The sequence below is a fragment of the Taudactylus pleione genome, unplaced genomic scaffold (assembly GCF_031769625.1).
Source record: "Taudactylus pleione unplaced genomic scaffold, aTauple2 ptg000321l, whole genome shotgun sequence".
Taxonomy (NCBI): domain Eukaryota; kingdom Metazoa; phylum Chordata; class Amphibia; order Anura; family Myobatrachidae; genus Taudactylus; species Taudactylus pleione.
The window spans coordinates 233,872-261,013 of NW_028284722.1; the positions used below are offsets into that span (position 1 = coordinate 233,872).

Sequence of the window (27,142 nt, forward strand, 5' to 3'; positions counted from 1 at the left end):
GTGATGGATATGTATGTGTGCTTAGTGATGGATAGCATATGTATGTGTGCTTAGTGATGGATAGCATATGTATGTGTGCTTAGTGATGGATAGGTTATGTATGTGTGCTTAGTGATGGATATGTATGTGTGCTTAGTGATGGATAGGATATGTATGTGTGCTTAGTGATGGATATGTATGTGTGCTTATTGATGGATAGGATATGTATGTGTGCTTATTGATGGATAGGATATGTATGTTTGCCTATTGATGGATATGATATGTGTGTGCTTATTAATGGATATGATATGTATGTGTGCTTATTAATGGATATGATATGTATATGTGCTTAGTGATGGATAGGATATGTATGTGTGCTTATTTATGGATATGATATTTGTGTGCTTATTGATGGATAGGATATGTATGTGTGTGCTTATTGAGGGATATGATATGTATGTGTACTTAGTGATGGATAGGATATGTATGTGTGCTTAGTGATGGATAGGATATGTATGTGTGCTTATTGATGGATAGGATATGTATGTGTGCTTACTGATGGATAGGATATTCATGTGTGCTTATAGATGGATAGGATATGTATGTGTGCTTATTAATGGATAGGATATGTATGTGTGCTTATTGATGGATAGGAAATGTATGTGTGCTTAGTGATGGATAGGATATGTATGTGTGTGCTTATTGATGGATAGGATATGTATGTGTGCTTATTGATGGATAGGATATGTATGTGTGTGCTTATTGATGGATAGGATATGTATGTGTGCTTATTGATGGATAGGATATGTATGTGTGCTTAGTGATGGATAGGATATGTATGTGTGCTTATTGATGGATAGGATATGTATGTGTGCTTAGTGATGGATAGGATATGTATATGTGCTTATAGATGGATTGGATAGGTATGTTTGCTTATTGATAGATAGGATACGTATGTGTGCTTAGTGATTGATAGGATACGTATGTGTGCTTATCGATGGATAGGATACTTATGTGTGCTTAGTGATGGATAGGATATGTATGTGTGCTTAGTGATGGATAGGATATGTATGTGTGCTTAGTGATGGATAGGATATGTATGTGTGCTTAGTGATGGATAGGATATGTATGTGTGCTTAGTGATGGATAGGATATGTATGTGTGCCTATTGATGGATAGGATATGTATGTGTGCTTATTAATGGTTACGATATGTATATGTGCTTAGTGATGGATAGGATATGTATGTGTGCTTATTGATGGATAGGATATTTGTGTGCTTATTGATGGATAGGATATGTATGTGTGTGCTTATTGATGGATAGGATATGTATGTGTGCTTATTGATGGATAGGATATGTATGTGTGTGCTTATTGATGGATAGGATATGTATGTGTGCTTATTGATGGATAGGATATGTATGTGTGTGCTTATTGATGGATAGGATATGTATGTGTGCTTATTGATGGATTGGATATGTATGTGTTCTTAATGATGGATAGGATATGTATGTGTGCTTAATGATGGATAGGATATGTATGTGTGCTTATTGATGGATAGGATATGTATGTTTGCTTATTGATGGATAGCATATGTATGTGTGCTTAGTGATGGATAGGATATGTATGTGTGCTTATTGATGGATAGGATATGTATGTGTGCTTAGTGATGGATATGTATGTGTGCTTATTGATGGATAGGATATGTATATGTGCTTATTGATGGATTGGATAGGTATGTTTGCTTATTGATGGATAGGATATGTATGTGTGCTTAGTGATGGATAGGATATGTATGTGTGCTTAGTGATGGATAGGATATGTATGTGTGCTTAGTGATGGATATGTATGTGTGCTTATTGATGGATAGGATACGTATGTTTGCTTATTGATGGATAGGATACGTATGTGTGCTTATTGATGGATAGGATATGTATGTGTGCTTAGTGATGGATAGGATATGTATGTGTGCTTATTGATGGATATGATATGTATGTGTGCTTAGTGATGGATATGATATGTATGTGTGCTTATTAATGGATATGATATGTATGTGTGCTTAGTGATGGATATGATATGTATGTGTGCTTATTAATGGATATGATATGTATGTGTGCTTAGTGATGGATATATGTAAGTGTGCTTAGTGATGGATATGATATATATGTGTGCTTAGTGATGGATAGGAAATGTATGTGTGCTTAGTGATGGATAGGATATGTATGTGTGCTAATTGATGGATATGATATGTATGTGTGTTTATTGATGGATATGATATGTATGTGTGCCTATTGATGGATATGATATGTATGTGTGCTTATTAATGGATATGATATGTATATGTGCTTAGTGATGGATAGGATATGTATGTGTGCTAATTGATGGATATGATATGTATGTGTGCTTATTGATGGATATGATATGTATATGTGCTTAGTGATGGATAGGATATGTATTTGTGCTTATTTATGGATATGATATTTGTGTGCTTATTGATGGATAGGATATGTATGTGTGTGCTTATTGATGGATATGATATGTATGTGTACTTAGTGATGGATAGGATATGTATGTGTGCTTAGTGATGGATAGGATTTGTATGTGTGCTTATTAATGGATAGGATATGTATGTGTGCTTATTGATGGATAGGATATGTATGTGTGTTTACTGATGGATATGATATTCATGTGTGCTTATTGATGGATAGTATATGTATGTGTGCTTAGTGATGGATAGGATATGTATGTGTGCTTATTGATGCATAGGATATGTATGTGTGCTTAGTGATGGATATGATATGTATGTGTGCTTATTAATGGATATGATATGTATGTGTGCTTAGTGATGGATATGATATGTATGTGTGCTTAGTGATGGATATGATATGTATGTGTGCTTATTAATGGATATGATATATATGTGTGCTTAGTGATGGATATGATATATATGTGTGCTTAGTGATGGATAGGAAATGTATGTGTGCTTAGTGATGGATAGGATATGTATGTGTGCTTATTGATGGATAGGATATGTATGTGTGCCTATTGATGGATAGGATATGTATGTGTGCCTATTGATGGATATGATATGTGTGTGTGCTTATTAATGGATATGATATGTATATGTGCTTAGTGATGGATAGGATATGTATGTGTGCTTATTGATGGATAGGATATGTATGTGTGCTTATTGATGGATAGGATATGTATGTGTGTGCTTATTGATGGATAGGATATGTATGTGTACTTAGTGATGGATAGGATATGTATGTGTGCTTAGTGATGGATAGGATTTGTATGTGTGCTTAGTGATGGATATGATATGTATGTGTGCTTATTCATGGATAGGATATGTATGTGTGCTTATTGATGGATAGGATATGTATGTGTGCTTATTGATGGATAGGATATGTATGTGTGCTTATTGATGGATAGGATATGTATTTGTGCTTAGTGATGGATAGGATATGTATTTGTGCTTAGTGATGGATAGGATATGTATGTGTGCTTAGTGATGGATAGGATATGTATATGTGTGCCTATTGATGGATAGGATATGTATGTGTGCTTATTGATGGATAGGATATGTATGTGTGTGCTTATTGATGGATAGGATATGTATGTGTGCTTATTGATGGATAGGATATGTATGTGTGCTTAGTGATGGATAGGATATGTATGTGTGCTTATTGATGGATAGGATATGTATGTGTGCTTAGTGATGGATAGGATATTTATGTGTGCTTAGTGATGGATAGGATATATATGTGTGCTTAGTGATGGATAGGATATGTATGTGTGCTTAGTGATGGATAGGATATGTATGTGTGCTTAGTGATGGATAGGATATGTATGTGTGCTTAGTAAAGGATATGATATGTATGTGTGCTTATTGATGGATAGGATATGTATGTGTGCTTATTGATGGATAGGATATGTATGTGTGTGCTTATTGATGGATAGGATATGTATGTGTACTTAGTGATGGATAGGATATGTATGTGTGCTTAGTGATGGATAGGATATGTATGTGTGCTTATTGATGGATAGGATATGTATGTGTGCTTATTGATGGATAGGATATGTATGTGTGCTTACTGATGGATATGATATGTATGTGTGCTTATTGATGGATAGGATATGTATGTGTGCTTAGTGATGGATAGGATATGTATGTTTGTGCTTAGTGATGGATAGGATATGTATGTGTGCTTAGTGATGGATAGGATATGTATGTTTGTGCTTATTGATGGATAGGATATGTATGTGTGCTTATTGATGGATTAGATATGTATGTGTGCTTAGTGATGGATAGGATATGTATGTTTGTGCTTATTGATGGATAGGATATGTATGTGTGTGCTTAGTGATTGATAGGATATGTATGTGTGCTTAGTGATGGATAGGATATTTGTGTGTGCTTATTGATGGATATGGTATGTATGTGTGCTTAGTGATTGATAGGATATGTATGTGTGCTTAGTGATGGATAGGATATGTATGTGTGCTTATTGATGGATAGGATATGTATGTTTTTGCTTAGTGATGGATATGATATGTTTGTGTGCTTATTGATGGATAGGATATGTATGTGTGCTTATTGATGGATAGGATATGTATGTGTGCTTATTGATGGATAGGAAATGTATGTGTGCTTAATGATGGATGTGATATGTATGTGTGCTTAGTGATGGATATGTATGTTTGTGCTTATTGATGAATAGGATATGTATGTGTGCTTAGTGATGGATATGATATGTATGTGTGCTTAGTGATGGTTATGATATGTATGTGTGCTTAGTGATGGATATGATATGTATGTGTACTTAGTGATGGATAGGATATGTATGTGTGCTTAGTGATGGATAGGATATGTATGTGTGCTTAGTGATGGATATGATATGTATGTGTGCTTAGTGATGGATATGATATGTATGTGTACTTAGTGATGGATAGGATGTGTATGTGTGCTTAGTGATGGATATGATATGTATGTGTACTTAGTGATGGATAAGATATGTATGTGTGCTTACTGATGGATATGATATGTATGTGTGCTTATTGATGGATAGGATATGTATGTGTGCTTAGTGATGGATAGCATATGTATGTTTGTGCTTAGTGATGGATAGGATATGTATGTGTGCTTAGTGATGGATAGGATATGTATGTTTGTGCTTATTGATGGATAGGATATGTATGTGTGCTTATTGATGGATAGGATATGTATGTGTGCTTAGTGATGGATAGGATATGTATGTGTGCTTAGTGATGGATATGATATGTATGTGTGCTTAGTGATGGATAGGATATTTGTGTGTGCTTATTGATGGATATGGTATGTATGTGTGCTTAGTGATGGATATGTATGTGTGCTTATTGATGGATAGGATATGTATGTTTTTGCTTAGTGATGGATAGGATATGTATGTGTGCTTAGTGATATATATGTATGTGTGCTTATTGATGGATAGGATATGTATGTTTTTGCTTAGTGATGGATAGGATATGTATGTGTGCTTATTGATGGATAGGATATGTATGTGTGCTTATTGATGGATAGGATATGTATGTTTGCTTAGTGATGGATATGATGTGTATATGTGCTTATTGATGGATAGGATATGTATGTGTGCTTAATGATGGATGTGATATGTATGTGTGCTTAGTGATGGATATGTATGTTTGTACTTATTGATGGATAGGATATGTATGTTTGCCTATTGATGGATAGGATATGTATGTGTGCTTATTGATGGATATGATATGTATGTGTGCTTAGTGATGGATATGATATGTATGTGTGCTTAGTGATGGATATGATATGTATGTGTGCTTAGTGATGGATAGGATGTGTATGTGTGCTTAGTGATGGATATCATATGTATGTGTGCTTAGTGATGGATATGATATGTATATGTGCTTAGTGATGGATAGGATATTTATGTGTGCTTAGTGATGGATAGGATGTGTATGTGTACTTAGTGATGTATATGATATGTATGTGTGCCTATTGATGGATAGGATATGTATGTGTGCTTATTGATGGATATGATATGTATGTGTGCTTAGTGATGGATATGATATGTATGTGTGCTTAGTGATGGATATGATATGTATGTGTGCTTAGTGATGGATATGATATGTATGTGTACTTAGTGATGGATATGTATGTATGCTTAGTGATGGATATGATATGTATGTGTGCTTAGTGATGGATATGATATGTATGTGTGCTTAGTGATGGATATGATATGTATGTATGCTTAGTGATGGATATGATATGTATGTGTGCTTAGTGATGGATATGATATGTATGTGTGCTTAGTGATGGATATGATATGTATGTGTACTTATTGATGGTTGTCTCTATCATATTTTCATAATCAGTCATAACAATTCCCATTATTATAAAAGAGCGCCCCACACAGGAATCACTTGCTGCACAATGGCCGAGGCCAATGGAAGGTTTTTTTCACGCTGCTGGTGCTCAGAATGGGTATAAATAGCTGGGCTGGAGTGTCGGTGATGCGCTCGCGAGGAGCTGGCTACCTGAGGGGAGGCATTTGTCTAGTGCGCTATTACCTCAGGAGGAGGATGGATGCACTTTGGAGCCAGTGTCTGGTTTGGTGGTGGTTATTTGACATGAGAGAGAGACCTAACAAGGGACCACAGAGAAGTGGGGAATGGTCTGGTGAGTAAAGGAGAAGGATCCAGGTCAGGACAGTGATCTGTGAGGTAACCTAGGGGGTGTGTGTGTTCCAGCGGCACAAGGTCCCGTGGGACAGGGAACGCTGAGGTAAGACCCCCCTCACAGTAAACAAGGATATACAGCACATAATAATCTGCGGGCTGCCTAAGGAAAGAGCCTTCTATGCAATTACTGTATATCAACCTGCGGAACTCTCTTCAAGCAGTCATATGTCCTAGTACTTCTGTAATTCATGCCCTTTGGTGCGTTAACGTAGTGAGCTTGATCAACCCTCAGCTTAACACTAAAGCACAGGCTAAAGGAGACAGGGAGTTGCCTAAGCGCTAACAATGGGACTGTATGCAAAATCAGCAAATACCAATATAGGTTCAACTATTCAGAACCCATTTGTCAGGATCGTTGTCAATCTACTTTGCAATTCCTTATATTTGAAGGTAAGTTGGGTGTGACTAGTAGCTTGTTTTAATAATTGCCAGTTACCAGCATTATACTCAATTATCCACCTGAGCGACAGCCTGGAGAACTCCCCTTCCAATGACACACAAAAAAAGGCTCACCGGGACCGGCGATGTCTCTGAAGAATAAGTTTGAACCCATGAATTGGCAGCGAGAACACCTCAAGACCGACAGCAAGACAGGCACCGTTAACTTTCTTTCCCGCAATAGACTAAAGCTGACAATCACAATAAGTGGGTGCGAGAACTTTCATAGAGGCAAGAGACCTCCCAAACAGAAAATCACTATTATAAACCAGCAACTCAACCCCAAAACTTCACTCATAACTGTATGAGAACTTCACTTAACAGGCTACAAATAGGACACACCCCTTACATTTTTATCCTTTGCTCCTAAATGTATTCTGACATAACTAAGTAATGTAGTTTAAATTCCTCCTGGCATATAAAATGCCTTCAGTCTTTCTAAGTACTGTAAATCACAATATGTAGTTTAGCAAGAATTACACTCAACACATCAGTTTATTCTTTAAAGACAGATTATTTATTTTAAAATTGCAGAAGTTAAATTGTAATATTGCAATATTTATGGATTTATTATAAAAACTAACTGACCACTAAAACACGATGAGATGTCATTTAGCATAAAAATGACTATTGAAGTAAAAATAAAAATGTATGAACATAATAAATTACTTATTTTAATTTATTATTTTTATTGCTGTGGCAACTTCTGAAAGTGTCATTGCTGAAAATTATCCAGAGCAATTATATTTGCTTATTGATTTGTAGACAGTCCCATCTCTGTATTGAGAATGTGCGGTGTTCAGTTTATTAGGTTCAGATCCCATGCAAGTTCCAGGCCCAAACAGCGTTAAAACAATGGTAATACAGGGATTCAACAGTAAAAAAAAATACGCTTTTTCCAGTAAAAACCAATAAGAGGCCCAAATTAATAACAGAACATTAAATGAAAACTAAAAAAAAAAATAATGCTGATCGTTTCTGTTCTATTGTTATCATATATCTTAAATATAAAATAAATGATTTATAAAATAAATGACATTCTACTGTACATTCTCGGCATAAGTCCTGGGCTGTTTCCTCATTAAAGTTAGTGATATGGAAAACGTCTCTCCACCTTCCGAGGTGCAAGTTGTTTTGTGAGAATTCATCACAAATGCAGATGCGATAACATTACAAGTTTCAACAAATAAAACCGAGTTTTCGTGGCTGCCTATTCTCCTTTCTTGAGGCAAAAAGCGGTTGTGCATTTGTGGATGTACAGTACAAAAGCGTGAAAAAATGTAAATTGAATCATGTGAAGGCAAAAAAAAAAATTATTTCATGGGTGAATCATTCGCACCTGGTTCCTGGCTAATTGAATAACCCCCCCCCCCCCCCCTCTAGAGTCGGATAGTCTAATTTGCCATTGTTCTGTGATTTTCCATGACATAAAATGAGGTTCGCTCACAATTGGTTTATTCATGGTATCCCAGAGAGTTATCCCCCAAACTACAGTATTTGCTAAATCTTAGCTGACCCCTATATGGAAATTACAATTCACTTCAAAGCAACGTAGCACTTGGCTGGTTGCAGCCAATCTAATGGATACCTCATTTAGGGCTCTATTTACTACAATCTGCATATTGAATGCAGATTGTAATGTGATATTAACGACTGAATTCGCATTGCGAATTCAGGCAATATCACAGGGATTTACTACAAATCCCTTGCAGGGACAGAACTTGCGATAAAACTCTGTCCCTGCGAATCCCCTCCGCACACTAGTCACGGTATTTTCACAAAAAATATCGTGACAAAGTGTCCGCGCATGCGCCGACCGGCCGCCGCTGCTACCCCCCCTGGCGCTAAGCCCCGCCCCCGCGATCGCGGAACCCCCCTCCCCCCCCCCCGCGACCCCCTCCTCCGTTAGTTACACTTACCTGCATGATCCGGGCCTCCGGTGATGTTCTCCATGCCTCCAGTCAGGTGATCTCCCATATTGCACTGGGACCCGATCCCCTGATGACCAGGCAGCAGTGCACTATGGGAGACCAGCTGACCAGAGGGGAGACATCACCGGAGCCCCGATCACCGATCCCTAGAGTCAGGTAAGTACATTTTTTGTTTACCAATTTTTTTTTCTTTTTTTTACATTAATCAGCTTGCGGTCTGTTTAGACCACACAGCTGATTACTGGGACTGGCTCCCGGCTCTGCTCTCCCCGTTACAGCAGAGCACGAGGCCGGTAACCGGGGGAGACCCTGGATAATGCCACCTCCAGGTGGCATTATTATCACAGGGCTTTCCCCGATATTTTTTTCACATTTATAGTAACTTTGGTCGGATCACATTTCCCATTACAGTTATAGGAAATACGATCTGATTACTAAAAATAAGTGATACTTAGGGGTTGGAGTAGAATTTTACGAATTCTACTCCAATTGCCCAGTAATAACTATAGGTGATACTAAAATAATGTGAAAAGGGTGTGAGAACACAAAACAGCCTTTATCACTTTATTTTAGTCAAAATAATGTTAATAAATAGAGCCCTTACTCCCCCACTTTAGCGATTTTAACTAAGCGCTCCAGTCCTCCAAGCACGGAGCCATACATCACTTTGTAATGGTAACTAGTCGTGATTGTACCGTAAGGCTTCATTTGGGGGATCTTTGTGGGCGAAGTCCCACCTGACTGCTATTCCAATTTGTAAGTACATCATCATAAAATAGAAAGCTCCTTAAAACAGAGTTTGGGATAACTTTGACTTCACAAGTGTATATTACGCTCCATAATGCAACTGTTATTTTACAGGGTGCATGTACTGTACGTTGATTTCGGTGATGTGGAGAGTAAGCTAAGGAGCCATATAGTCTGTTTAATTCATGCCCTCTTTGTCCTTTGGCTGGATACTTAGGACCCGCTGCTTCTTGTTTTCCAGCCCTTTGAAATTCAATATGGCGTCAACCTTTGAAACGGTTCTATATCTCCTGCGTCTGCATTTGTTGCAGCCTCCTTTATTATCTCACAATTTAAAGATGTTTTATGTTGCAGACTAGGGTACAATTCCAGTTAAAATCTGCTATAAAAATATAGTTGAGAGGTGTATTAACTTTTCAAATAAAGCAGTATCCCTCCCCCCAGCAGAATGTGTGCAGCCCCTTTTAATACAAACAGTGGATGGGAAATGTAACAACCCCCCTTCCCCAGTCCACATTGAGGGCCTGATTCAGACCCGGTCGCAAGCGCTGAGCGCTCGCAACCGGGTTGATGGTGGCCCAGAGTGCATGCGCACGATGGAGCCAGCTCCGTCATGCGCACGCGCGAGACCCTTATAGCGATGGGCAATCCGTCGCTCCAGGTCTCGCACCAAAGGGGGCATGCTGTCGATGTTGAGTGACAGCTCGTCCCCTTTGGTGGGCGGGCCGGGGGGGGTGGCTGCCCAAACGGAGGCGTTCCCATGAGAATGCCTACTGTTTGGGGCCGGCCCCACTGACATCACAAGTGATGTCAGTTGAGAGATTCCGGCTCTGTTAGAGCCGAAATCTCTCTGGAGCTTGCGGCAATGAGACCCTACCACAAGGATCTCATCGCAAGCCCGATGGTCGCGATGGTCAAGACCATCATCATGGCCGCTTGCTGTAGCTGTGGGTGGTCACCCACAGCTATGCAAGCGGCCAGGAGGCCGTTCTAAAGAAAACAAACCCGGCCCTGATTGAGAGCGACCAGGTCTGAATCAGGGCCTGAGTTTCACCTACCGTACTTAGGACCTGATTCAGCAAGGATCGCTGTTCTACTAATACGGATGCAAAGCAGTCGCTAATATCAGCGGTAATATGTAAATGTTTGCATTCGCATTGCGATCGCAGCCTGACATAGGGACACTCATTTCCCCTTACTCACATCTGTATACATTGGCAACATAGTGACATAATCAGTAAGATTGAATAACATCGGAACCATACGCACTGTTAAGGTAGTCCAGACCTCACTCAGGAATTGCTAACTTCAGCGCACGCTATGAGGCCTCAGGCCGCGTATGAGCCTCAGGCTGCCTATGCAATGGTGTTAAAACGCACTGGCATGCCCTCCCCCCCCCCATCGCCACCCACAAATGGTGCTTCCTGTCAATCACTCTGTGAGGGGTCTGCGTAGCCTCTGCGATCGCAGTCCCGATCGTGATAGCTAGTTTGCGCACTTTGATGCATGCACAGAACGCAACAATCGCCCGACTGCGTGCATATTAGCAACTGCGATCCTTGCTGAATCAGGCCCTTAGTTTGGCCTTCTGTGAATTAGACAATCAAGCCTGACCTATTAGTATACGTTCTATCAGTGATGTTCCATCAATAAATACATTATTCTATCAAGTATAATGGCCCACCATGTGGTATACTGACTAAAGGTTGATTAAAATCGATCAACATCGATATTGTGTTCCTGGGTCTAAATCACATTTTTACTAACAGACAATTTTTTTTTTTTGTCAAAAGTTTGTAAATGTGAGATTTAGGCCCAGAAACACATCAATATTGATCGATTTAGATACATTTTAAATCGTTTAAAATGAATTTAAACCATTAGTAAATACTGTATACAGGGCCTGATTCAGAGCCGGACGCTATTTGCGGACGGTCGTTCTGAAAAAGGGGCCGGATATTTAAATTAAGCGCTCGCTCTTTGCGGTCTGTTGACGCCTCTATGTCTGAACGAGCGAACGAAACATGCGCTCGCTATTTTGAAAAAGCGCCCCCTGGCCGCTCGCATCATATGTCATCTCCACTATTTATTAGATTAATCGAGTACATCGAACGGCGTATGAACTGCTCGCTATTCTTGTGGTAGCATTTTCCTGCCGCAATCATGCGAGGAGAGAGACAACCAAGTGACGTGGCTGATGACGCTGCTTTGTTATTTATGCACACCCTTAAAACGCCCGTTTTGACCTTTTGGCACGCCTGCGTTCGGATCTCCACTCCCCGTTTTCAAGCACCTTCCCCTGTTACCACCCACAAACACCTCATCCTGTCACTCAAATTAGCAGGCATTCGCTATTTTGCGAGCACACGATTTCCGACCGCACTGACTGGTTGGCGCATGCGCATTACAACCCATACGCATGCGCAGATGTGCGAACATCGCTCGAAACGAACGAGCGGCTCTGAATCAGGGCCACAGTAACTTGATGGCTTTGTTGCAAACAAAATATTATACTTGTAGACCTAAATATTTAATTCTCTTTCTTACTAGAAAAGTTTTTGTTTTCTTAAAGAAACTCTTTCAAGGGCCTAAAATTATACTCAGACAGAAAGCAGCCAAAAACAAAATGTTACGTTACTCCCCAATTCAAGGAATTATCAAACCTTCTAAAGAGGACAAGTGTATGTGGTGCCCATATCAACCAATCAGAATATAGATAGAATTCATCTAGTACATTCTACAGTATAAAATGATAGGTGATCTGATTGGTTGCTATTTCCACTTGTCCTCTATAGAAGGTTGCTACATGTTCCCCGAGTGTTTATTTCAATGCCGGCTGATGTGTATGCCAGGTCCTGCCGATAAAATGCCAAGTGGGAAATAACGACATCACTGCCGCTAACACGTGTAAACATTTCTTCCAGGCTCAAGGACATCTCAGCAGTCCCCTTGATAAGCAGCCGCACTTTAGGTCTTCATTTCCACCCAAGAAGAGGTTTGCACCATCATGTTCCTGTCATGTTCGACTATTTCCACTTGTCGGTGATCTCTGTTACTGTACATGCTTCACTGATAGCCTTACATCAGCCACTTACAAGGTAAAGCGTGCAGACACAACATCTGCCTGACTCTCTGTTGTTGGCATAGGATTGTAACACAAAGGGGAAAGCTATCAGTTGTTCTACAAAGCCCCTCTGCATTGCAAACAAGTCACAGCTCTTTGTCTGACCTGCTTCTGCATCGGTGACCATTATATCCCTCGCTGCATCCAAAAAAGGGAAAAGATAGAAGAATGAGTCACAATTTACATTTCATCGTCAGATAATCTTCTGTACATGTTGTCCTATTACTTCTACTAAATAGATGGGGTCATTTATGAAGTGCAAAAAAATTGGACCCCCAAAGAGCATTGACATATATGCCAGCGCTTCCGCTATCAGTAGGCAAGCCTAGGCAGTTACCTAGGGCGCTATTGGTTAGTGGGCACTGAAATAGAATGTTCCCACCCTTCATGGAGCGCTGGTCACTGACAAGATGGAGGAGCAGGGTGCAGCTGACTGCGGCTCCTCCGCGTCAGTGTTACGTTAGGAGTGTGACGGTGGTTATGATGTCACAGCCCAACGCCACAATCCTGTCTGAGGAGTCAAAGATGCTTCTCCCACTGCCCACTTGCCAAGGTAAGGAGCACCCGAATGGGGGGAACCACCCAAGGGTTTGGGTATAGCCTAGGACGCCCCCAGGGCTTGCATTGACCCTGACAAATGCACATTTACTTTTTGATTTGTGGACTTCTCTTTCAATTTACGCTGCTGCAACAGATATAACCAGTGTCGGACTGGGCAATGAGGGGCCCACCGGGGGAATCAGTGGTAAGGGTGTGGTCATCCACCAGAGGGGGTGCGCCCAACCACCACAGACACTTGGCTAACCATTAGGCAAATCTTGGTGTAGTTTCTATAGAAGGGAACCAAGATCCCATGTAGATCAGTGGTCCTTCTCTACCAGGTAACTGACTGTCTAATAAAGTAACAACCTATAATTTGAGGTCTACAACCTGACACTTAGAAGAGGGGAGGTGGGCCCACAGGCAGTGGGGCCCACCGGGGATTTCCCCTGTACCCCTGTGTGACAGTCCAACCCTGGATATAACACAATTTGATGGGAAAAAAATGGTAGAGCACAATCACCACGCTCTCTCCACTGTATACTGTATCTTCCAGTCGCATGGCTCGGTAAAGCGTATAAGGCACAATTGCCACGCTTTGTCATAGGCGCTAGATCATGTTGTTTGGCACAAAGATGTGTCTGTTCTTTCGTGCTTCTAACTTTAGAGACATTCCCTTAGTTTTAAATGTTTACATATTTCTATGAATATACTGATAAATTGAGTGTAATTTATATCTTCAGTAATCAGTAATTCAAGTGAGGGATTAAAGTGTACCTGGAATGTGTAAAACGTGTCTCAAGGCCTGATCACCATTTACAAAGATGCATAAGAAATATAGTAAGTCTTATGTCAGAGAAAAATCTATTGAATCAATCCCAACTAACCAAGGAACAACCAAATAATATAAAATAAACTTCCCGTACACCTTAAATAATATTTAAGTAATATGTTCAAATAAATGTTTTGTCTAACGTTTTAGCATTTGGGCTCCAAAGTAATTGAAACTTTCTGTGCATCTCCGCCAATCAGAAGATGCAAATGGCTTCAATTCCCGCGTACACCGCCATCTTTAGTGACATATACACGCGTTTCACGCACAAAACAAGCTCACACAAACAGATATGGGTCAGAATATGTCTCTGGGGCCTCAATTTTGCACTTCTGTAAATGATCTTTTAAAAGGAGGAAGTTAGTTTTATATATATATATATATATATATATATACACACTGTATATATGGGCGTAGTGGGTATTACCGCCGGACGCATGGCCGGCGGTTCAAATCCCGACAGCGGCAGCCCGGCAAGAGTGAAAATCCCGATCATCCCTAAGGTAAATATCGCTAACCTAATTCCTCCCCCCTAGGTGTGCCTAACGCTAATCCCCCCTCTAAGTGCCTAAACCTAACCCCCCCTTCCCTGTCGCCTAAACCTATGTCCCCCGGGGGGGGTGCCTAACCCTTACATCCCCCCGGGGGTGCCTAACCCTAAACCCCCCTACCCCTAGCCTAACCCTAACCTCCCGGGTGGGTGCCTAACCCTAAGTACCCCCCGGGAGCCCTAAACCTAACCCTCAATGCGGCTGTCCATGCCTGGCACCCGGCATCACTTTGATCGGGATTCCGGGCGTCGGTCTTCTGGTGTCTGGTTAATGACAGGCGTCTAGATTTAGACACCTGTCATTAGTACCACGCCGGGATTAGAACATCTGGAAGCCGGTGGTCGGGATTTAGAACGTCGGCTTCCAAACTACATCCTGTATGTGTATATATATATATATATATATTTAGACACACAGTGTGTATCTTTAGTATACAGTAGCTGCAGAAGTTCATGTATAATAAAAATAAATTAAGATAGGGATCCCATTAGTATAAATGACGTAGCTTAATACCTTTATATATCAGGTTTGTGTAATGTCTTATTTATTACAGCAAATATAAATACTAGTTTAGTTAGTTACTGTGGCGCCTCTGCGTCAGCCCCATAAGGCAAGTTCCAGTGACAATTAAAGCTCATCACGGTGCCTATAAAACAGCATTTTGTAAGACCTAAGCAGTCTAAGCCCTGATTCAGAGCCGCTCGCTCTGAATCAGGGCCGGTCTTTTTTTTTTTAACGGCCTCCTCGCCGCTCGCATAGCTGTGGGTGACCACCCACAGCTATAGCGAGCGGCCAGGAAGACGGTCGCGATGGTCAAGACCATCGCAACCATCGGGCTTGCGACGAGACCCATGTCGTAGGGTCTCGTAGCCGCAAGCCCCAGAGAGCTTTCGGCTCAAACGGAGCTGAAATCTCTCCCACTGACATCACTCGTGATGTCAGTGGGGCCGGCCCCAGACGGAGGCATTCAATTGGAAACGCCTCCATTTGGGCAGCCACTCTCCCGGCCCGCCCACCAAAGGGGCTGTCACTCAACATCGACAGCACACCCCCTTTGTTGTGAGACCCGGAGCGACGGCTTGCCCGTCGCTATCCGGGTCTCGCGCATGCGCACGACGGAGCCGGCTCCGTCGTGCGCATGCGCTCTGGGCCACCATCGACCCGATTGCGAGCGCTCAGCGCTTGCGACCGGGTCTGAATCAGGCCCTAAGTTTACCCAACCAATTTTATGTTAAGAGATCAGAGAAAACTTTCTAAAGTAATTTAAAATTGTTTTGTCTCTGGTAAAACAAACCTAAAGCCCATTGCTGGTGGGAGATTCACCGTCAGCAACAACTCCTTTACCTACTGTGTCTTTGATTTATTCTTATTCTTATTCTTAAAATGTAGGTGTGTCATCATAAATACATTCACGGTATCACTTATTTACCCTCTCAAAATATATTTCCCCGTTGTTATCCAGCTTTGCTTATCCAGTCAGAGGTTCCTGGTTAGGAAAAAGTAACCCAGAGCTGGCGTCAGAGCCACAAGTCACGTCACTGGAGAATCTGGTGTTTGGGGCAGCTTACTGTAAGCCACCTTCCTCAGAGGTAAGCAGTGGTGGGGGTACTACCTGCATTTGGCTTTTTAGAGACGAAAGAATAAAACGAGAACTCCAGGACCAAAACAGTATCAATATGAGCTTCTGAGGGCCGTATTCAATTAGCGGCGAAAACAGACGTTTTTCGGCAAAAAACGGCAATATTTTTGCCAAAAAACAGGCAAAAGCGCAATTGGCGAAAAAAAAACTGATCCAGATGTTTTCCCATTTTGAAGATAGAACTCGACCAATGTAATAGTGCATACGCGCACGCAGGGGGGGTTTCTGAGTACCTAGAAACCCCCCCTGGCTGCCGCTCCATCGCAGCTGAACCACTTCATCCCCTTGCTGAATATTGTCTGCTTTCCCTGCTCTGTTCAGCTGATTCTGACTTTGCAGCTCCGCTCAGTGCGTTAATTCCTGCAGCTGCACTGACCGTCCGCTGCAGATCATACTGATAGTCCCTCTTCCTTCTTATTGGTAGGATAGAGAGGAAGGGGGTGTACACCAATTTTAAAGCAGGCAGCGTGAAGGCCGCTTATACTGTCTGTCCTGCTGAAACAATGTAGTCCTGATGCATTACTGGGTGCCAGAGCCCGATTACCTGGGCCCAGTTATCCTCGGGCGGCCAGTGCCTGCCTGCTGCCACCACCATAATACAGCTGTAGGGACAGCCAGGTTCTGTGTGCGGGAACCCTCTCCCGGAGCCCCGGCAGTCAGATAATGTGACTACTTATGTTGCGGAAGCAATCATCTCCAGGAGGTCAGTGAACGCCGTGACTGTGCTCAGCCCCCAGCCCCAAGAGTCACTTACACAGGACTCCCTCCGGAGGTAGGAAGCCGCCTTCAGCCACCTATAATATCCTAAGGAAGGTGAGTGTGAGCTGCAGTGTTGTGACTGTTGTAGTTAGGGCAGATACCCAGAGGGTGTGGTGCTACCTGGCCACCTTGTGATGGGTGCAGCGTCTGGGCTGGCAGTGGTGGCTCCTGCATGGACTTAGCTACCTCCACATACATGATCTGTCACCTGTCCATCTCATGATGATGGTCTCTAGGTCATGTATCATTGTCATCATGATGATGACTGGTGTTTTCTTTTTTTGTAAATAAAAAAACGTAGGGGTGATATTTTTTTTTTATTGGAAACCCCCCTTTCAAAATCCTGCGTTTGCCACTGTAGTGTGAGCGTTTACTGCTAAAGTGTCACACTGTCTAACTCTCGCCCTATTACATTTGGCTGTACAGTGTGATTAGTCCAGATCCAGAACAAGGTCACTGAGCAAGTCTCTGATTGGTGGCTGATGATTGCTAGCTGTGTGTGACTGCAGGTTTGCACTGTGTTAGCACACGTATCAGTAACTTTGACCTATGCAGGCTCCTCTTAGTTTAGAATGGGCACAAAAGGGTGCAGCCACAGAATGCAGGGGCACGGTTAACACATGTTAATGTTTGGGGAGATGGGTTAGAGGGCGTTGGGGCACGATTTGTGCCATCATGGTAGCTACTGATGACGCGTAACCAGAAGTGTCATCCTCATATTTCACTAAGTTATTCAGACAAAAGATGTTATCATGCTGCAGACAGCAATAATTTAATATCTCACTGAGATAGGCACCCATGCTGCGTGACCATGACGATTATCAGAGTACCTGCGTATGGGCTGCAAATCTGTACACAGTTGCGGTGCTGTTTGCGATGGCTCTGGTGGGCGTCTCAGTGCTGTTAGGGGAGGGAGCTTACAATCGCTCCTCTGCAGCATATGAAATCACAGCTGTGATTGCAACAATTTACATCCAAATCAGGTCCTTACCTCATTGTTACATGACACACCTACACCACCGCCATCTAGTGGAACCAAAGTATATTGCTACTTTCAACAATATGGAGAACCTTAAAGTGCATACACACGTAAAGATTTTCTGTCCAACCATCCAACTAGTTGATTGGTTGGCATGGAAATCTGATAAGGTATGAAAGCAAATGACAATCAGCAATTTGCTCCCAAATGACGGAAAATGGATAAAAACTGTTGTTTGAAAAAATTGTTTAGGTCAAACATTTAATAAACTTGTCTGAACAACCATTTTCATCTGTTTTCTGGCATTTAGGAGCAATTGCTGATCATCAGTTACTCCCATATGTTACCAGATTTTCCTTCCAACTAATCAACTAGTTGGATGGTTGGACAGAAAATCATTATGTGAGTACCCAGCCTTACATTTTACTGAGTATTTATTTACTAAGCAGCCAGGGAGCCATGCAGGATACAGTCGCATGAGCTTTGCAAACCCCCCTCCCCCAAAACAGCTGCCTCCGCTGTGTGATAGGTGCCCTATAACTTCAAGTCAATAACATTTGACATTAGCCAACACATATTAGACACTGCAACATGCAATTAAAAATAATAATGCAACAATATGTACTACACTAGTACTACTACTGTGTATTTCTTTTCTTTTTTTACCAGGGGAGCTGCTATGTACTAACAGAGACCTGCGTGCAGCATGCCCATAAGTGGCACAAGGCCTTTTGCCTTCTCTTGCTGTCCGCTTACGGTGGGCTCTCCTCATACCACGCCAGCCTTTCCAAACAAATTCCGGATTTATCCCAACTTGAAATAGGTAAGTGCGATTGTTAATCATTGTGTACATACTGAAAATGAGTATTGGAGTTGTTACACAGAAACAGTGGCGTAAGTTCATCCCAGGTGCCCGGAGGCAAGTTATAATTTAGTGCCCCCCCACCAAAAAAAAGGAAAATTAATATGGTGCATATCTATCTATCTATCTATCTATCTATCTATCTATCTATCTATCTATCTATCTCATAGCTATCTATCTATCTATCTATCTATGACGGGAAGAGGTGCCATGTTTTGGGCGGCCGTGACAGTACACTCCGGGTACATATTTACTGCCCTAAGAGGGGTGAATATATTGTGGCCAATTGAGGAGGTGCCCCTTCAGTGCTGGTGCCCTGTGGCAGGTGTCTCCATTGTCTCCCATAGTTCTGCCCCTGTACAGAATAACAGTCCTATCACAGTGCACTGTTTTGAAAAATAATAATAATAATAATAATAATAATAAAAATAATAATAATAATAATAATAATAATAATAATGATAAAAATAATAATAATAATAATAAAAATAAAAATAATAATAATAATCTTTCAAAGAAAAGTGCAGAGAGAATTTGGCGATCTGCAGACTAAAAGTACTAAGGATCAGTGGTGTCACCCTGTGCGCTACATTTACGTTTTTAAATTAATCATGAGAGTCAGGTGACATTGGAACGGTCTTCACATTTCTCAGTCCCCATCTGGGGGTCTGGACGGAGACTGCACATGGGCACCCTCCTCTCCTAATACGCCCCTGGAAATATGCCCCCATTACAACTAGAATGAGATGGATCTCCAACATCTGAGGGAGCAAAAAAAAAAAAAATCACTTGTGGGATTATAGTTGTGCAGCCTCCTGCAATACAGGGACCTTCTCCTGTATCAGCGTTCTCCACCCTTTCATCTCATGAAATAGAATCTTCCTGCAAAATAAAATCTCATTAAATAATGAAAGTACAGAAATAAGAACGTTTTTCACCTGAGATTTCACCCTGATCCTTTCAACTGCTCCTATCATGGCTGACAGGTGCATCCGCGCCAAAGTAGGCGCATTACATCTTCAAAGAACATTTGTGCTATGGGCTTAGAAATAAGCCTCATTTGTTTGCAAATAATTTTATTTTCGATTAGGGTACATGAATTAAGGGCCGGATTCAGCACGGATCGCAATTGCGACCGCGTACGCAGATCGGCCGATTGTTGCATACTGCATGGCGCTGCATTCGCACTGCGATTATGTCCTCAGACAGGAATCTAGCGTAGAGTGAGTGACAGGCAGTGAGCGTTTGGGGGGTGGTGACGGGGGAGTGGTTGGAGAAACGCAGGGTTGCCTGTCCGTTTGAACGGACATTTCTGCAATGTGTCAGACCTACTGTAATTATGCGTGAGTGTACCGATGTTCTCCGATGTTACCGATGTATACGCGAGGTATTACGGATGTGAGAAAGCAGTAGTGGGCTTATCTATGCTGGCTGAGCGGTGGCAGGCATTAGCATATTTTCGCAGCTGCATAGCGTGCGATAACGCAGCTGCGATCGCAATAGCGATCCATACTGAATCAGACATGGGTAACATTATTTAATACGTGAGTGATTGAATGAATACATTACAGCAGATAAAACATGAAAACAAACAGAGAGAGAGAGGGGGCATGGCTGTGTGATTGCATCATTGTAGCCCTGCCCGCGCTTTACAATGCCGATATTACCGCCATTGTACAGCAGGAGGCGGGGCGACGATGATGCGATTCAGGACCTCATTCAGAGCCGCTCACAAAATGCGAGCACTCGCTCTGAATGAGGGCGGCTGCTTCTCTGTAATGAGTCGGCCTCCTGGCCGCTCGCTAAGCTGTGGGTGACCACCCACAGCTTTAGCGAGCGGCCAGGTTGATGGTCGCGATGGTCAACACCATCGCGACCATCAGGGTTTGTGACGAGACCCTTGTGGTAGGGTCTTGTCTGAGGCAAGCCCCAGTGAGCTTTCGGCTCTAATAGAACCGGAAGCTCACCACTGACATCACTAGTGATTTCAGTGGGGCCGTCCCCAAACGGCAGGCGTTCCTTCGGGAACACCTCCGTTTGGCCAGCCACCCCGCCTACAAAACGGTGCTAGCTGTCGATCACCATCGACAGCCGCCCCTTTTGTAGTGAGCCCCGGAGCGAGATAATTTCTCTCTCGCTCCGGGGCTTGCGCACGAGCAGTGCGGCCACTGCGCGTGCGCAGGGCCTCAACATTGACCAGCTTGCAAGCGCTCAGCGCTTGCGAGAGGGTCTGAATGAGACCCTCAGTGCGAATCGTGTCATCGGCCCCTGGACTGCCCACTTTCGCTTGATAAGTGGTTGTGACCAGGGGAGGAAGCGGGTGGCACTGGCCAATCCGTGATAGTTGCCTTCCATTGCGGGGGACGGGAACACCACACGATTTTCGCGTGGCTCCTGGCCGAACCAGAAGAGTAGACTACTATGGGGTATGCGTGGCGCAGAGAAGTCACAGTCAGCGATTGCTTTCTAGAGCACATGTGCAGATTGTAGATATTCCAGAGATCCATCCGCATTTGAAACTGCTGCCAACTCAGAACTGCGCCCGCTATCATTATAATGAATCATATATTTCAACAAGTGCCTTTTATTTTATGTTACATGAATGTATTCTGCTGATTAATGATGCCAGGATGCTTTTATTTTCCCTAGAGGAGCTTGAGCCTGAAAAGACGATATCCCAGCTCTGTAATCAGCTACAGGTAAGTCAGCAGAAAAGGTTACATACAGTATAGTATTGTGACTCTAAGCACACGTGTGTTCTACCTACAGGACTCCTGCACATGTATCTGTGTTATGTGTACAATACAAGCAGTCATGAATATGCTAAAATTGATAAGCATTTAGGGTCTCATTCAGACCCGGTCGCAAGCACTGATGTGCTCGCAACCGGGTCGATAGTTAGCCCTGTGCACGCGCAGCGGCCACACTGCACGTGCGCAAGCCCCGAAGCAACGGAGAAACTCTGTTGCCTCGGAGCTCTCTACAAAAGAGGCGGCTGTTGATGTTGATCGACAACTCGCCCCGTTTTGTCGGTGGGCCGGGGGGGTGGTTTCCAAAACGGAGGCGTTCCTTAACGAACGCCTACCGTTTTGTGGACGGCCGCACTGACATCATCAGTGATGTCAGTGGGGAGTTTCCTGCTCTTTCAGAGCAGGAAGCTCCCTGGGGCTTACGAGTGCCCAGACCCAACCTTAGGGTATGGTCGTAAGCCCCGATGGTCGCGATGGTGTTCACCATCGCGACCATCAACCTGGTCGGTCGTTAAGCTTACCGATCGACAAAGAGGCGGTCGTTCAGGATGCAAGCGGCCGCCCTGATTCAGCGTGATCGCTTGCAACTAACGACCGCCTCTGAATGAGGTCCTTAATACCCAGAAAAATAATGTGTTACGCTGCACATTTAGCGAATGCATACTGTACGTTGCAGGGGAGGCGTAAGCTTTGGGGCCAGGATTAGAGGAGGCACTTGTGATGTCAGCCCATCGTTCACACCCAGGGCCAGGGCCAGATTAACAATGGGGTAGATGGGACCACAGGGCCAGATTCAGACCCGCTCGCGGGTCCGTCGTGCGCGTGCGCGAGACCCGGCGAGCGATGAGGAATACGTCGCTCGGGGTCTCGCACCAAAGGGGGCGTGCTGTCGATGGTGACTGCCAGCTGGAGGCGTTCCCATGGGAACGCCTACCGTCTGAGTCCAGCCCCACTGACATCAGTAGTGATGTCAGTGGGAGTGATTTTGGCTCTGATAGAGCCGAAATCACTCCAGGGCTTGCAGCAGCGAGACCCTACCGCAAGGGTCTCGTCGCAAGCCCGATGGTCGCGATGGTCTTGACCATCACGACCATCATCATGGACGCTCGCATAAGCTATGGGTGGTGACCCACAGCTATGCGAGCGTCCAAGAGGCCGCATCACTTTTTAGGGAGGAGGGCCCTGATTCAGAGCAAGCACTCTGGTCAGAGCGTTCGGCTCTGAATCTGGCCCACAGTTCCAGGCCCCAACATAAATATAGGCCCTTCATCATGACACATGATGATGACCAGCCCACCCCCCCCCCCAGCTGGCCACGCAGTTGGGCATAAATTATGAGTATCGTAGTAAGTAACATCAGCCCCAATGAATTCAAATAGTAATGTTGAGGGGATGTTATCCTGAGGTTACAGCGCCGGTAATGTGTTTGCTGGATTTCCTCCGCAGCCGCAGAGCCCGGCACTTACGTATGACGGCCAAGCTCCGTCGCAGGCCCAGCATAGCATTCATTAGCGAGCCTTCCCATTATCCCACTGAAGACTATCATGGAACTAATTTGAAAAGGTTTTGTGCTATAAATTAAATGCACATGTCCTGTCTGTGGCATTTCCTTTCCCCCATCATGCACTTTGGCTTACTCATACGATGGAATGCTCGGCAATAATGATGGAGCTTAAGAGACAATGCAGGACTTTGCCATAGGAGAGCATAAATGGGAAAACACATTGCAAAACCGCCACCATTGGATCTATAGATTTATGAACAAAATACGTTACACATGTGGGAATATTTAGCAAATATGGTGAATGGTTAACTGCAAAAGGAGCAAACACGTGACTTGGCGTTCTAGGTTACAGCTCCCTTCTCTATCTGTGCAACAGTTTACAAGAAATGTCACCCATTGAAATACTGTAAGTTGTTTTGTTTTTCATTTTTTTTATTATTATTACGTAATATATTATATTTGAGGAATCTGAAGTTAGGCCCAAGCCCTGGGAATAATTACAGGTATGTTGCCACAAATGGAACACCCTGAGCAAATTATTACAGTGCACTGTCATTTAAAAGATAGCCCAGTTGGTGTAGTGGATAGCACTCACTGTGTGGAGTGTGTATGTTCTTGCTGTGTTTGCCTGGGTCTCCTCTCAGTGCTTCGGTTTTCTTCCATGTTTCATAAACATACTGGAAGGTTAATTGGCTTCTGAAAATATGTGTGTGTGAGGACCGTAAGGAGGGGCGTGGAGCCGAGGTACAAGGCCGGGGGGGGGGCGGGGGATTGGGGGATAGCTGAGCTTTGAGAGTCCTCAGGTATAAATCTTCATGTTTCTGGCACTTATTCTGTGATGCCATGGTGTCTTATGTGCCAAAAGTGGAGAGTGCTGGCCTGGGGTGCACATGAACCCCGGTACTGCACTGTGTTTGTTCATGTGATAGGGAACATAGATTGTAAGCTGGAACAGGACCTGATGCAAATGTCTGAAGAGCTCATTAAGTACCATCTATCTCTGATGGGCTGCGTACAGGATGCCGGTGTTCGGGATGGCGGCGGTCGGAATCCCGACCAGGTTAGATTGCCGATGCCACAGAAGAAAAAGGTATTCCCTCCAGCACCCTGCAACAATATCAGCAAAAAATACTAGAACCCCACATGATAATAGAAATTCAGTTCAGGTATTAGTTGCATACATTTGCAAATATATGATTAAGCGCCGGGCCAGCGTCAAGGCTCCTCTAACATTAAGGGGTTCACGTCCAAGGCGCAAGGCACCCCAAAAGAATCCAGCCAAGGACCATCCCCAGGGCATCACATGAAAAAGGGAAAAAAGGTGATAGTGAAGTGTAAAGTATAGATGTGTAAAGATAATCAATAAGTGTTAATATAATAAGAAAGAATTAAAATTACAGAAATAATAAACAAATAAATAGAAAGGTGATGAAAAAGTATCTATGTGAATTAAGTGGTGATGCCCTGAAAAAGGTCCAGCCAGAGCAACTCCGGGGGCCCCACACCCAAACGCTCACCCCAAAATAATTAATGCTACCTAATAGTAGCACCCACTCTGGGTCATATAATTACATATTAATGTGCCGCATAATAACAGCACATATATAAATATATCAGCCAGGAGCTGACTCACTTAGGAGGTACCCCAGAAACCTCCAAATGGCACTATATGGACCAGCACGTCCTCCCAATGCTGGCTCCCTTCATGCCTCTCAGAACTGCAAAAAAAAATATAGTGGTCGCTCACATCAGCTTAATGATATTGCACAGGTGCTTGTACAGGGCGGGGTATACTCTGAACCACAGAAGAAAAAGGTATTCCCTCCAGCACACTGCAACAATATCAGCAAAAAAATACTTGTACCCTACATGATAATAGAAATTTAGGAGGTGTTAGTTGCATACATTTGCAAATATATGATTAAGCGCTGGGCCAGCGTCAAGGCTCCTCTATACCCCTTTGATTGTGAAAGCAGCACCTATGAGTGCGGCGGTAAAGTGGGTGTGTACTGCTACATCTGGGAGGCGTGCCATAATACTGACTTACATCCAAATGTAAATAACCCCAAAGCAGATAGTAAGATCTACATGTTGATGAAAACACACTGACACTTATCAGAAAAAGCATATAGCCATAGTGATCATTGTGCCTTATAACCAATGCAGGGAAATGATCTCATTTGAATGTGTATACCTCTGTTATTTATTTATATGACAGCTTCATAATGTGGGTAAGGTGCAATCAGGGAGATTGTACCTGCTGGTACAGGTTGCAAAAAGACCTTGATTCATTAGGCCCCACCCCACGATGCAATGCAGTGATTTGCAGGGCGGGGCTTGCCATATTCGCTCCACCCCCAAAGCTGTCAATGTAGGGGAGGAATCAGTGTGTCGGGGGGGTCATGTGATAGTGTAAAGCCGGCCCCTCTCTCCCTTTGAAAGCTGATGCAGCAGCACTGACTGTGCTGCTGCATGCAGTAGAATAGCCGCAGCTGCAGAGCCTCATCTCGGAACAGGTGCCGCTGGACACCTGTTCTCAGCAGAGTCTCACCGACCCTGTGTGAGGGCCCCTCTGTTGCCCCCCTCCTTAATCTGGTCCCCATTGCCGGCGATGGGGACCTAGCAAAAAGAAAATCCTTCCAGGCTTCGCTGGGTCCAGGGCAGGTTGATACGCAATGCGCCTGCTCAGGTGGCCTTCACGCATGCGCATTAATCATTAACCCATCCCCCAGCAGCGATAGGCTGCCAGCAACTCAGCAGAGGACACTGCCTGGGAAGGGGAAAATACGGGACCCTCGCCAGCATTTTAATTAGTATCACTGTGATACCAAACAAAATAGGCTGCCGGCAACATTTAACATTGTTGAATGGAGCCCATTGTGCTGATATACAGGTAGCAAAACCTGCATTTAACAATGTTCATATAATGTAACTGAGGCTCTATAATTACATCATAATAACTTTGCTCCCTTGCAGATCGTTCTGCTCATATAATAACAATCTCTCCAGACAATGACCGGGTCACATTCTGCTCCAGTGTTATTAATAGCGCTAAACATAGATGCTCTGAGATACGTACAGTAAGCAGAGCGGTATAATCTGATGGCTGCAGCGTTTGATCGTCACCTTTCTGCTGCCTCTGTCTGATGTTACAGAGTTTGTGCGCTCAGATCAGCCCGATCACCACTCTACTACTTCAATGGTCTCCGCACAGCCGGCTCCTGTACACGCTGACTCTCTTATCTCTAATTCAGGCGGCTCAGGCTACATCTCTCAGGGGCTGTGCTGCTCGTACTGTACATACATTTACAGATGAAAAGAAATACATAAACCCATAACTACAGTGACACTTGTGACACTGACCCGCTGAGTGCCTGGCCGACTCCTCGATGTATCAATGATGATATCATGGTAAATGATTATTCATTTTTCCTACTGTAGTTGCACAAAGTGGGTAAAATTACAGATAATTTAAATAACTTGGATCACATAGGGCAGCGTAAAAATGTAGTTACAGCAATTAAATGAATTTATATTAAACAAGCTATGATGAAATAGAACTAAAACTTCTGGTGTATTAACTTTCATTGGTTGCCATAACAACGTAATGTACTAGTTGTTCACTGCTTTCCGCCATATATTGCAAAGTCATCATCTCACTACTGAGCTACTGTATATATCTGATGAAATGGGCAATTTCACTTGTTTTTGCTTGTACATTTTTTTTTAAATAGACAAAAGAAATAATTTAA

The 27,142-nt window shown here is 43.2% G+C and overlaps 1 protein-coding gene across 1 annotated transcript in view; it reads left to right on the forward strand.

The window, feature by feature from the left end:
• FAM135B (family with sequence similarity 135 member B) overlaps positions 1 to 27,142 on the forward strand; it is a 174,395-nt gene that overhangs the window by 86,455 nt on the left and 60,798 nt on the right. Inside the window, exons 5-8 of the mRNA XM_088443003.1 lie at positions 12,775 to 12,948; positions 16,360 to 16,486; positions 18,944 to 19,097; positions 21,786 to 21,835. Coding sequence (XP_088299129.1) covers positions 12,775 to 12,948; positions 16,360 to 16,486; positions 18,944 to 19,097; positions 21,786 to 21,835 — 505 coding nt within the window. The remainder of the gene's footprint in view (positions 1 to 12,774; positions 12,949 to 16,359; positions 16,487 to 18,943; positions 19,098 to 21,785; positions 21,836 to 27,142) is intronic.